Genomic DNA, 12,567 nt, shown 5'->3' with positions numbered 1-12,567 from the left:
GTATTCAAAGATGAGCGTTACATTCTAGTGTTTCTGCTGAGGACAACCTTCTCAGTGGTTTATGTGCACGATGTGTATTTGTGGGGTAGAGGATGTACACACACATGAATGTTTTTTCAAAGTATATTAGTTCCCTTCATAATAAAAAAAGATAGAAATGCAAACTATTTGTTTCTTATGACTTTCTCTGCCACAGAAAACCTTTATGGTAGTGATGGGGAGATCTGTGAGGGTTGCATAATAAGCATGATCATCACTGACCTCACTTCCAATGCAGAAGTATGCAGACAGCAGATAGTCCACACTGAAAAATAATTCTGTAATATCTAAAACCAGACAGTTTAATCAATTCAGGGGTTCAAAATAAATCTTTATAACACTTTTTACTTGGAGGGTTTGTTTTGTTTTTTAATCAGCTTACTGTGTCATTTTACTTCTCACTCTAGAAAATGAAGAAGTCAAAGAAACCACTTTACGAGAGCTTAAAATGCTTCGCACATTGAAACAGGAGAACATTGTGGAGCTGAAGGAAGCCTTCAGAAGAAGAGGAAAATTATACTTAGTTTTTGAATATGTGGAAAAAGTGAGTTAAATTTGTAGTATCCCTGCCATTGTTAAATCATCAGCTTACTGAAGATGTCTTTAAAATTGCTTTTTTTTTTTTTTAATTAAGCCATCCTAATCTCTAAAGAGAAGCAGCAGAAACTTTAATATGAGTTGTAATTAGACATCTGTTGTGAGACAGCAGCACTGATTACTGTTGTTTTTACATCATGTGTTGGTATTTTTTTAAAAAAAAATTCTTCCATTTGTGAACACCAACATGTTAAAAAGTATGCAGACTGGAATACATATGATTTGAAGAAAAATTTCCATCTGAACTCTTTAATCCTGTTTAATTTTAAAGCTGGATAACTGTCCTGTGTTATGTTGTGTAATGAGTCTTGACGTAGTCTTTCAAAACAAGATCATAGACTTTTGACCTTGGAATCTCTTTCAACTTTCTCCACCCTTCCCTGTTAAAAATAGGATTTGTTTGTGTATTTCTGTAACAAGGCCACTATCAATAGTTGCTTAGAGGGATTTGGCAAAGACTACTGTCATTAACTCCAATCCTGACCTCATTTTGAAACTATTCCAAAATTTCCTTAGACTGGCCTACTACTGCCAAGCATCCTGATCTGTTTCCAGGGAGAAACAACCTAGAACAGATTGGTCTTTTGTCATTTTTGCAACCTTCCTGATGAAAGTAGACCTTCTCTCTGAATTCTAACCATTTAGCATTTCTTCATGGAAACAGTTAGGTGGTCTTCAGATACATAGAGTGAAATAAAATGTAGGTTTAAATATGTCTATAGCCTTTATGAGATATTGTTCTTTTGATTGAAATTTTCATTTCATTTCCTGCCAGTGTGATGTTTCAGTCCAGCTGAGTGCTAGTCCTCTGCAGTCAACTTTCATCTAAAAATTTCTCACCCTAAATGATGTCTCCTTTACGTCAGTTTGCCAACTTATTTTGTCGTATAATTGACTACATAATGTGAAGTGACCTATATTAGCTCACAATTTGGCAGAAATCAGTTTTGGTTTTCACCAGCAGATCAGCAGCTTTTAATGTGGTGGGTCTTACTTGGATCTGACATTCAAAGCTTGACTTGTTTCACCCATGTTCCTTGTAATTGTTCCAGACAAATGAAATGTCTTTGATCACACAGCAACTTAGAACATACATTTAATTTTCTGTTATAGTGGACTTGGCTAGGCTATCTGGAGAAGTGAGTTGAAAGAGAAGCATAAGTAAAAGATATTTAATTGATCTGATAAGGGATATGTATTTAAAATCTGGTTAATATCAGCAAAAACACCAAGCTACAATATCTAATGTTTTTTGCATCAGACTAAAAGTATTGTGTGATAAAGGTAGGCATCATGAATAGTTTGTACGTATGTCATTTCTGTAGTAATGTTCACCTTTCTTTTCAATTAAACTTTGAAGTAAATGACCATTCCTTATTTTCAAATATCTTAAGTAGTGTCACCCATAGTTTCTTTGAAGACCAGGATGTTTCTGTTTTCTTTGGATGAGGGGAGAGTAAAAAGAATTAAATAAAATGTGGTGGAATAGACTAATTTTTTGTTTAACTGGTAATGAGCACTGTGTCCTTTGGGGAATGTTAACTCTGCAATTCTGAAATCCAGATTACTTAAATTCACATTTACTCTAATCTCCTTTATTCATCATCCCCTTAGTTAATGTCTTCATATAGGATTATGTCTTCCTGTGTTGATGCTATTATTTTGTTTTGTATTTGTAACACTAACTTCTTGACTTACTTATCCAGATCCACAGCCTTCTGTGTGGACAAGAATCTGACTAAAATCAATATGGTTTCTTAACAGAAAATTCCTTTCCTCGGATCTGAAGTGTGTTTGTTAAAATTCTTACACTCAAAGACATAAGTTCCAGTATTTACTCACAAACTGCAAAATTTAGAAATGCTTTCAAATATCAGCAAAATCTCTACTGTTCATTAAAACATCTTTCAAGAGAAACCTCAAAAATTTTACTGTACAATAAAGAAAATGTTTGTCAAAGAGAAGGAAAATTTAATGAAAAATCTACAAATGCTCATAAATCCATAATTGAATGAGTTGTGTAAGGCAATATAGCAAAAATAGTCCTATTTCAGTGTACAGTAAATAAGGCTTTTTTCTCTCTTCAAATGGGCTGCTGCTGCCCATTATTATTCCAGAAATCAGCATACAAACTTCATTGTACTTCTAATTGTGCAAAATTAGAGATGTTTGCTAACATAATGGGAATCTAAATGTTCCTTTTCAAAGAGGAAATGTACTAGTATAAACAATAAGTTTATTTTCTTTCCTGTTTATATCCATAAATTAGTTATGGCCAATAGATATGGCTATAGTTGCTTTAGTGCCAAGATGTCCCAGATCACTATAGCTGATCTGTAGCTATGAGATACTCCCTAGGTTTCTATTTATGCCCCTGTGAGTCATTTTTATGTTTTTATAATTTTATATATATTTAAATACTTTATATATTTTTATATTTTTATTGTTGCTTCATTTGCTCTAAGAGGGTTGTGTTGTTTTATACCCATTCATACACAGATACAATTTATCGTGGCCCTGCAGTGTCAAAGTGTCAGAACTAACTTAATGAAGAGAGCAGTATGTTAAAGCATTGTTGAATATTTACAAAATGCTTTGATTTGCTAAACTTTTGTATGGCCACACACCTGACCTGGTATTTCTGTTTAAGCAACATTTTGAATATAAATGACTTTTTAGGTGTTTTAGGGGAAGTGTTTTGATGACATTCTTTTAAGGACTTTTAGGATTTTTGTCTTCACAAGTCTTTTCTCCAGAATGAAAACAGCCAGGAAAATGCTTATGATTAAAATTCACTCCCTGAATGTTAAACTACTGATTTTCCATAGCTAAGCTCTGTAGCCCAAATACATTGCTTCAGAAGGCTGAAAGCACCAGCAGCTAGAGTGTAGCTCTTTTAAATAATGTGTCTTTTAAACATTTAGAATATGCTTGAATTGCTAGAAGAAATGCCAAATGGAGTTCCACCAGAAAAAGTGAAAAGCTACATCTACCAGCTAATTAAAGCAATTCATTGGTGCCATAAGAATGATATTGTTCATAGAGGTAAGTGTGTACTTCACATGGAATAAGGCCCTTTCTAAAGGGAAATATGTTACAGCTTGAAGTAATTTGCATTTAACATAAATATAAGCAATTGATTTATATCAACAGAAAAAATAAACTTTAAATTCGGCTGGGTCTTAAGTCTGCTGCATGGCTCCAGATCATTTTAAAACGAAATTCATCTACATAAAAAATTTGCTTTTCACTGTCTTTGGGAAGTGACAGGCACAGCAAACTGTAACTGCAGGAACAGACATTGTCTAAGAAAAAGGATTTTTTTTTTAACATTTCATGGTGCTCAGTCATTTCACTTTTGAATCTGATAATAGAATATTAGAAGAAAAATAACCTAAAACTTAAAACTTGGTCCACCATGTTTTGTTTCTTACAGCAGTTGCTTCCAGCTCCCTTGAGTTTCAGCTCTGTGTATTTACTTTCTCCCTAAGCTCCAAGCACTTAGAGTACATATCTTGATGTATGACTTTATCTAGTTTTATGTATTTTATCCTGATTTAATACAATTGTATTTTGCTTTGTGACTTTGCGAGAATAACATTTTTAATTAATATTTCCAATAAGATAAAACTCTCACATGGTGTCTTTTTTATATTTAAGACCAGCATAATTCTGAAATAATTAATAATTAAGATCAGCATAATTCTGAAAATATTTTCAAAATGTAATTAGAAAAATATACAATGTGTATAATATAGGAATGAAAATAGGGCTTAAAACAGAGCAGGACATTTTTTCTGAACAAATTACAAGAGGTGATCAAATGGTCATTATAATTGAAAATGTTGAGCACAACATACTTAATATTTTATTGGTTAGCTGGGTAATTGAATATAAGTCCTTTCTTTTATTTTGCAATATTAAATATGGATATTGGTTTTCTGCCCAGGAATATCTGTAAGCACATTTTATCTTTCCATATTTTGTTGGGAAACACTTTAAAAGACTTCAAAAGGCAGAAAATTAATTCTGCCTGTTCCCAAACTGAATAGCTGGAAGCTGTTTCAGCAGTTGCTCTTGTAATGCTTCATTTATGATTGCATGAATATCTCTAAATAAGTTATAATGAAATAATATTTGTTGACAAAGTCCAAAATTAAGGGAAGTTAACAGCGCTTTTTTTTTTTTTTTTCACCCGCTACTCATACTTTAGATATCAAGCCAGAGAATCTCTTAATAAGCCACAATGATGTTCTGAAGTTGTGTGACTTTGGTAAGTTTGGAAGATAGCTGCTGATTATATTTTTAAAGAAAAACTCTTGCAGTGCGGTTTTGCTTAATTTTGTAATAGTTCTACAGTATGTACTCTTTAAAAGTCTTCTACCAGTCAGAATTGATTACTGTTTCAGGTTTGGGGCCAGTATTTTAATTGGAAAGATTTCTGTTCTTAATTTGCATACCCTGTGAAATACCTGTGTTAACATGTCTATAGAAACACTGCATTTCTCTCTTCCTGTATTAGACAAGGTTTCTGCTTTTGATGTTGCTGAGACTCAGCTGAGAAGAGCACAGATGATGAGCTTATTAGGAGGCTGGCAAAACTATAGGTTTATCTGGCCTGTGTATTAGAACAAAAGATAATTACTGCTTGTTTGGTAAAGTAAACTTGTACTTTCAATATATTTTTTTGAACCATTGGCTTTTGTGGAATGTTATATGTGTAGTTACAGGTCAACATTTTTTGATACCTTAGTTAAGGAATCGCATGTCCACCTGTGATTAGGGACTGAATGACTGGAGATCAGAGTCAGAGCTGTATGTGTTAGGCTAACTCTGATGTTTTCTGACCTACCAATGCCTGTTTAATGTCAGCTTTAAGGCTTCGAAGAATCATCACCCAGGTACTATGTGAACTTTGCACATGTGAGTAATCCAAGCAGGCAACAGGGCAGAATGTTCCAACAATCTGTTTTTATTCTAAATGCTACATAAACACAGAACAAAATATTGTTCCCTCTGAAAAGCTTACAGTTTGGTTTGGTAAATAAAAGCCAATTCCATAGTATAACCCAAGGGCACTTTCCAGTAAGAACAGTTTGAAAGCTGTCATTTCAAACCTCTGCAATTTTGAATGAAAAGAAGAACTGCCAACAAAATAAACAAAAATAGTTTTTAAGGAAGACTAGAAAGGTGTTTGTCATTTGTAGTGCTGCTTATTTCTTTTATTCCTAAAGGCATTTTTGCTTAAGCATTCAGAAACAATAACCGTTCTGGGAAAACCCTTAGAATATTTTGGTCCATATAAGTTCTTTGAATTCAATGCCATTTATTCTGCAGTGTAAGGTATTGTACAGCTCTGACAGAATATCAGGATACCCTTGTGTGTTCTCAGTGCCTTTGCCTTTTTGGCACCCACAGGCCTCCTGTCTGCACCACTTTACACTGATTATCAGGGTCTTGGCCCTGCCAAGCCAGCCCTGCTGAGGGACCAACCCACTGCCCTGTGCAGAGCTGAGCAACCAGCACAGGCAGTGCCTGTCCCTGCACAGTGCACACCCCAGTCCAGGCTAACCTCAACCATGGGAGCTGTGCACCCCACATGTCCTACCCTGGCCCTCACTCCCTCCTTCCCTCCGTCCTTTTCTCTGGGTGAGGGATGTCCCTGTTTGAAAGCAATGTCATTGGAGTTGTCACATGACATCAGCTGACAGATCTTTGCATGTGAACTTCTGTCAACATCCTCTGTGCAGCAGAACTGCAGAAAAATAAAAAGCCAGACAAATGGCACGGTCATGTTTTGGACATCAGTTTTTGCACCAGATAGAGATGATGTGAATTCTGCCAGCAGTGGTGTTCTGTGTGGTCTGTTGGCTTGCTGTGTGCTCCAACCATGTTCTCTTTCTGCTGTTGGAAAAGATGTGCAGTCACAGTGCACTCAGAGTGATCAGCATAATATCAAGGAAGGCAATCTGTATTTCTATGGTTCTTAATGTTCCTGTGGGTTAGTTTTAATTTTAATTTGCCTTTCATTTTTAGTTGAATTTAAAATTCTGAGCAACCCATGTAAGATGGAATCAGCTTTAATTTTTTGGTGTTATTGCTAATTGACGTAATTGCTAGTAGGTTAAGCTATTCCTGTAAAATACATGTCAGAATGGTGTTAACCACAAGTGTTCACTGGACATGCAGAGATTAGGATATAAGAATTTGCCTTGTAGCATGACTTAACATATGCTGACTACCTTACTTAATTCATGTTTTGGAACACAGGTACTTGCCACATACATGTCACGTTCCTCATGTGATTACAAATACAAATAAAAGGATAATGCATCCATTTCCAATAGCCCAGTGGACAAAACCAGTTTGAACAGAATATAGTTCATAAATTTTTAACGAGATAATTCTTCATAATCCTTGTGGCATGTGTTCTGTACATACCATGCTAAACAAAATTGAGATTGGTTGTTGTGCATGCCTGGACACATGTTGTGTGGGTGTCATTTCTGCCAATAGAAGTGGAAAAAGAGAACAGTACAAACTGCTGCTTACAGCAGATGCAACTGTTGGAAATAATTTGGTTTTCTGTCTAGCGTGTTTGCTGTTTCAACACCAGGCCTTCAAAATTGCTTGTTTTAGCAACCTCTTTATTTCTGTATCGTGTGTAAGCATAGAAATTGTGAAACATGGGACTGGAAAAGACCTCAAGAAATCCTCTATTTTTTCCACCTACTCAAAGAAAGGATTAAGAATGTCTGTGTCATTCTTGACAGGTGTTTGCTTAGTATATTCTTAAAATTCTGAATAATAGAGTTTCCCTAGTGTTACATGTCATTAAGATTAGAATGCTTTACCTTATGTCTAACTTAAATGTTCCCTGTTTCTCTGTAAGAAACTGACAACCTCCTCCTTTGTTATCTTACATCTTTTTCCTTGACACCTTTCCTACCATGTTCTGAGTTGTTTAAAGTCCTTTCCTGAAATTTCTGATTTTGCTTATTTCTTTCTGCAGCATGATGCCTTTGCAAATGCTATTGTTTTCATAGTTGCTCTCACCTAAACCTCTTCCTGTCTTCATATTCTAATCTGTTCCTATTCACTGTTTAGAGTTTGTCTCATCTTCTCCCTAGATTCCTTCTCTTGTTTCTATATGCCTGATACCTCAGCACAATTTGGAAGAAGGAACAATAAGCAAACTCCATCATAACCAAAAATAATTGTTCCCTTAGAAAGGTATACCTTCCTGAGCTGTTAGTTCTGTCCACCATCCTTCTGCGTGGTGTCACAGTGTCAGAGCAATATTGGATCTATAAAATGCATCACCCAGCACTGTAAAGGTGACACTGAAGCCCGTGGTGATAACTTTGCTTTCTGTCTTGCCACATCAAATCCATGCTGCACCTGGCCTGTAAAGTTAGGGGTTGATTCTTCAGGCTGCATTAGCTGGTTGTTTGTGACCAGGTTCTGATAGACTGGCCTGGAGGGAGGAGAATGAAACTTTGCCCTGTTGATTCTTCTGATGCACAGGAGCTCATGTGCTGCCAGGCTCGTGTGTTACATCAGCACATGTTTACTTCTGTTATGTGACTTCTTTCCTCTCTTCCCCTTCCTCTTTCAGTCTGGGGTTTCCCACGTTTTCATTGTCCCATTTATTTGGTGTAGCTCCTGATTATCTTCCTCCTGTTCCTTAAACACATGAATGAAAGATTTCCGCTGCCAAGATTAATCAGATAGCTCGTCATTTGAAACAGAAATGGGGCTGCCTAAGCAGTTCTAAATATAATAATATTTCAAAATTCACTCAATCCCCATGTTAGAAGGAAAAAAAAAAATTCCTTTCCAGCTTTTCTGCAGCAGCACCAGTAATGTTCATTAGACTTTATGGGAACAGATATGAATTCTTATGTTCAGAAAGCTTTGAAATACCCATTCCTCATCATACTCATCCCAAATTTTAGTTTGCTAACACTTGAAGTTAGAGTTATCTTGCAAAAAGTAGCAGCTGCAACCTATGTCATTAATAAATTTATAATTGTTTTCTATGATCACTAGTCTAATAATAATAATCACAATAGTAGTAATGATCTGCATCCAAATTTTTACTTCAACTTGTAGTAAATTAGTATTCCACAAGTGTAAGTAGAACTGGGCTTTTTTACACTAAGCCTTATACTTTCAGAATAGTAAAATAAATTTTAAATATTTTTAAATTTACAACTTTACGAAACATAGTGTAATGGGAAAGGCAATTTTGGCAGCTTCTGCAAAAGGAGCTCAGATGTAAAGAAAAATATCTATTGCATTTAAGTAGCACTTATTGATTCAGGAAATAAAGTTATGCCTCATTCTTCTGCAACACTTTGGAATTTTTGCTATTTCTTCATTGTTCATGCAGTAATGGAAAGACTTATACTGATTTCACTGAAGGGAATTTTGAACTATGTTTTAATGCCACATCTCAATAAGAAAGCATTTTGGAAATGCTGCTTCTGCATTTCAGTCCCAACGGTTTGTCTGTTTGAGCTTTACTGGAGTCTTGCTCCTGAGACATGTCTGTCCTGTCTCAATTGTTAATTATCTATTTGAAAATAGTAAGACTTGATACTTTTTGAAAATAGTGCCAACATATGTCCTAGAGTACTTCTGCATGAAAAATCCAGTAACATATTGTGGTGCTTGGCTGACTTTTAATGAATGGAGGAGAATGAAAATAAAAGTTCAAATTATTCCTACAAATGGATTTTCCAGTATATGCACTCATCTGTCATCCAGGGTTCATAATTGTTATGCCTTAGGACAGCACAGAAGTTTAGGTACAGTTGCAAATAAGTAAACATTTTAAAATTTTTTGTTTTATTCTTAACAAAATGATGTGGATAAAGAAGTTAATTTGGACATGCTTTCTGATCCTAATTCATGAAGAACCTTGTTGTGACTGTGCTGCTAAAGCAGCACGAACATGTGTAGTGAGCCAAGTGCAGATATAAACAGGTTTGCTGATTTTCCTAGACTTCTGCATTTTATAGTTTTTAGGAGATGACCATTTTCCTTGCCAAGCCTGGGAGTGTCCTAGGATGAGAATAATACATAGCTTTTTGACCAGTTTAAAAAATCAAAGACACTAGTAGTTAGGATCAATGACCAGAAGAGTCTAGTACACATGCGTGTGTAAAGTTTCTAGAATTTCATTATGAATCTTCTTCTGCAAGCAGCACTTCAGTGAAATTTAGTGTAGTGCTTCAATAGCTGACATGGCATACTGACAGTTAACTTTTATCAGTCTGTTTTGATTACATAATAGCATACAGAGTAATAGCAAACCCCCACTGACTTGTGAGGATAGTACATGAGTAAGGGAGTCATTAAAGCAGACATGCTGACTTTCACTGTTGCATCAATAAAAGCTTGCGTTTCAGTAGACAAACAGTTGTTGGAGACATCATTCTGCAGCAGGGGCTGTAAACAATTTGCTTCTATATAAATAAACATGACCTCTTACTGCCAAAATCAGTGGTGATACACATATTGTTTTTAAAATGGGATATAATCTTTCACACTGTTTCTCTGACAGGCTTTGCACGTAATCTCTCTGAAGGAAGCAATGCTAACTATACAGAATATGTGGCTACCCGATGGTACCGCTCACCTGAACTCTTGCTTGGGTAAGTACAGTTTGAGAACTGCTGTAATAAAGCTTTACTGATTCCAGACGTTTTTTCAGCACCTTTTGTAAGTTTGTGGAGAGCTGTTTGATTTAAAAGCAAGATTTCAAAAGGCATCCAGATTTTCATTAATTTTTGTTCATTTCCAGTAAGTCAGTATGAATCATTGACATATTGACCTGTCTTGAGCTGAGCAGTGTTTAACTGATTAAAATATTAGGCTGGATTATAACAGATGTACTTCCAGCTCCTGCACCCCCATCCCCAGTTCTTTCAGAAAAGGTTTCCATGGTAGTCCTCTAGCCTGGAATGTTCCATCAGCCCTGTATGGACATCACATAGTAATGGCAGTACAGCTTTCACAATACAACATTCCAAGTTATCTTCATCTTTTGAGTCAGAACTGTATTAGGAAGAAATTTTTTGCTCAGAGGTGGGGAAGCTATGGAACAGGTTGCCCAAAGAAGCTGTGTATGCCCCATCCCTGGCAGTGTCAAGACCAGGTTGAATGGAGCCCTGAGAATTCTGGTCTAGTGGAAGGTGTCCACTAGACACCTCAGGTGAGGGGGATTGGAATGAGATGATCTTCAAAGGTCCCTTTCAACCCAAAACTTTCTATGATTCTGTGCTTTGATTTTCATTTGTAGTTACCATTTGCCAGCACTGCTGAAGTCATTCAAAAGGGATGGTGCTAGGTTTTTATTAGATAGGAATAATTTATTGAAGGAGGCTGTATAAATCATTTTAATAAAGCACTGAGAGGCTAACATTGCACTGAGTGCAAAAGTATTAGTAACATGAGTAGCCTCAGCCAGAAAATTTAGTTTTACTCCTTTATTCATCTGTAAAATGAGCATTTTACTACCTCACAAGGTAAACCAGATTTTGAGATGCTAAATGAACACATTCATAGGACCCAAAAGGAAGAGGAAAGAAAAAAAGTAGAGGTCTATGATACGTGATCTTCCCATTACAGTCAAGTTAAACAGATCATTGATCTAAACTACATGAATGCTCTCATAGAATACAATTCCAGTGTACAGTGCATGTGTATTTATATATACATGTTCTTAAAATAAGGAACTATTAGCCATAGGATGAATCAAAAAAATTCTGGTCACTCCGAAGAGTCTTTAAGCACCATGTTAAGTGCTCCTGGGAAACAAGTCTTTGTTGGAAACTTTGATTAACACTGAACTAGATATTTTTTGAACAGGTAAATAATTGAGTAGTAATTATTCTGTCAATAAAGTCATCCCAGTATTCCCAGAGCTGTGCTAACCTTAATTAAATTTGTTGGCAGTTGTTTTCTTATGTGCATAATTGTATCTTGAAGTTGACATTAAAAAACTCAAAGCTCAATTTTTCATGTTTTGGAGAAAACAATAAAACTTCCTGTGAATTGTGTGTGCATATATAAGTATAAAAAAAAAAGACTTGGAAAAATAGCATCGATTGTGATCTTTTGGAAACAAACAATTTTTTTCGGACTCTAGTAATAGTGAGGATTTAGGAAGAAGGACATGAAAAGCTTGAAAGACATAGTATTAGTCTGACCTGCAATTTTTGAGACTGTTTTGTTGGCAGAAGAAATTTAGCAGGAATTATATGTGTTTCTAGTTGTTGAAATCTGTTTGATTAACTTGTAGAGATAGGGAGGGGATTTGTGTATTTAATGTTTCAATTGTGCTGGTGTATGTTTTTAAAGCCAAGTTTTTCTGGCAAAGTGATGCCTGTTTCTTGGCAATCCTGTTCTGTTTCCCAGGCATTCATCTTTCCCATTCCCTTTTCCGTGCATTTACCAAATTTTTATAAGCATCTAATATTCAAAAGTCTTCACAGGCTTATTAAATACATTCAATTTAACAAATACAGTTTTACTTTTTCAATTTTTAAAATGTGTCCCGGAGAGGTTTTTGTTTAGTGATAACATTCAAGACTTAAATTTCAGGAGAGGAAAGAAATTGCTCCCTAATTATTCATAGAACATCTAAAATCTACTCACTTTGGAGAGCCTCAGGTAACTGCTGTTAGTGGAGTACTCTGTACCCTTTGATGACAAAATATTGCTAAAAGCCAGTAGATTTTAAAGCATGCTAAATTACTAGATGGAAATGTGTTTCGGAGAATCTAGTATGTGTAGGCATAGACTGTAGTGCTTCTGAGGTATGGTCTAAATGTCCTATAGGAGTTATTTTGTTTGTCCAGCCATGTCACTTGCATTTTTTTGTCTGCTATGATCTGGTGAGACTGATCCAAACAATCAGCA

The 12,567-nt window shown here is 35.5% G+C and overlaps 1 protein-coding gene across 4 annotated transcripts in view; it reads left to right on the top strand.

The window, feature by feature from the left end:
- The window catches only part of CDKL5 (cyclin dependent kinase like 5), a 123,800-nt gene that overhangs the window by 77,777 nt on the left and 33,456 nt on the right, over positions 1-12,567 (top strand). For all 4 annotated transcript variants that reach the window (XM_058860587.1, XM_058860559.1, XM_058860568.1 and 1 more), the window contains exons 5-8: positions 447-583; positions 3,561-3,681; positions 4,850-4,909; positions 10,208-10,298. In XM_058860587.1, the coding sequence (XP_058716570.1) occupies positions 447-583; positions 3,561-3,681; positions 4,850-4,909; positions 10,208-10,298 (409 nt within the window). The remainder of the gene's footprint in view (positions 1-446; positions 584-3,560; positions 3,682-4,849; positions 4,910-10,207; positions 10,299-12,567) is intronic.

The sequence above is a fragment of the Poecile atricapillus genome, chromosome 1, assembly GCF_030490865.1.
Source record: "Poecile atricapillus isolate bPoeAtr1 chromosome 1, bPoeAtr1.hap1, whole genome shotgun sequence".
NCBI classification, from domain to species: domain Eukaryota; kingdom Metazoa; phylum Chordata; class Aves; order Passeriformes; family Paridae; genus Poecile; species Poecile atricapillus.
Note: the sequence above shows the minus strand (reverse complement) of the source record. Positions and strands in the feature narration are given on the sequence as shown.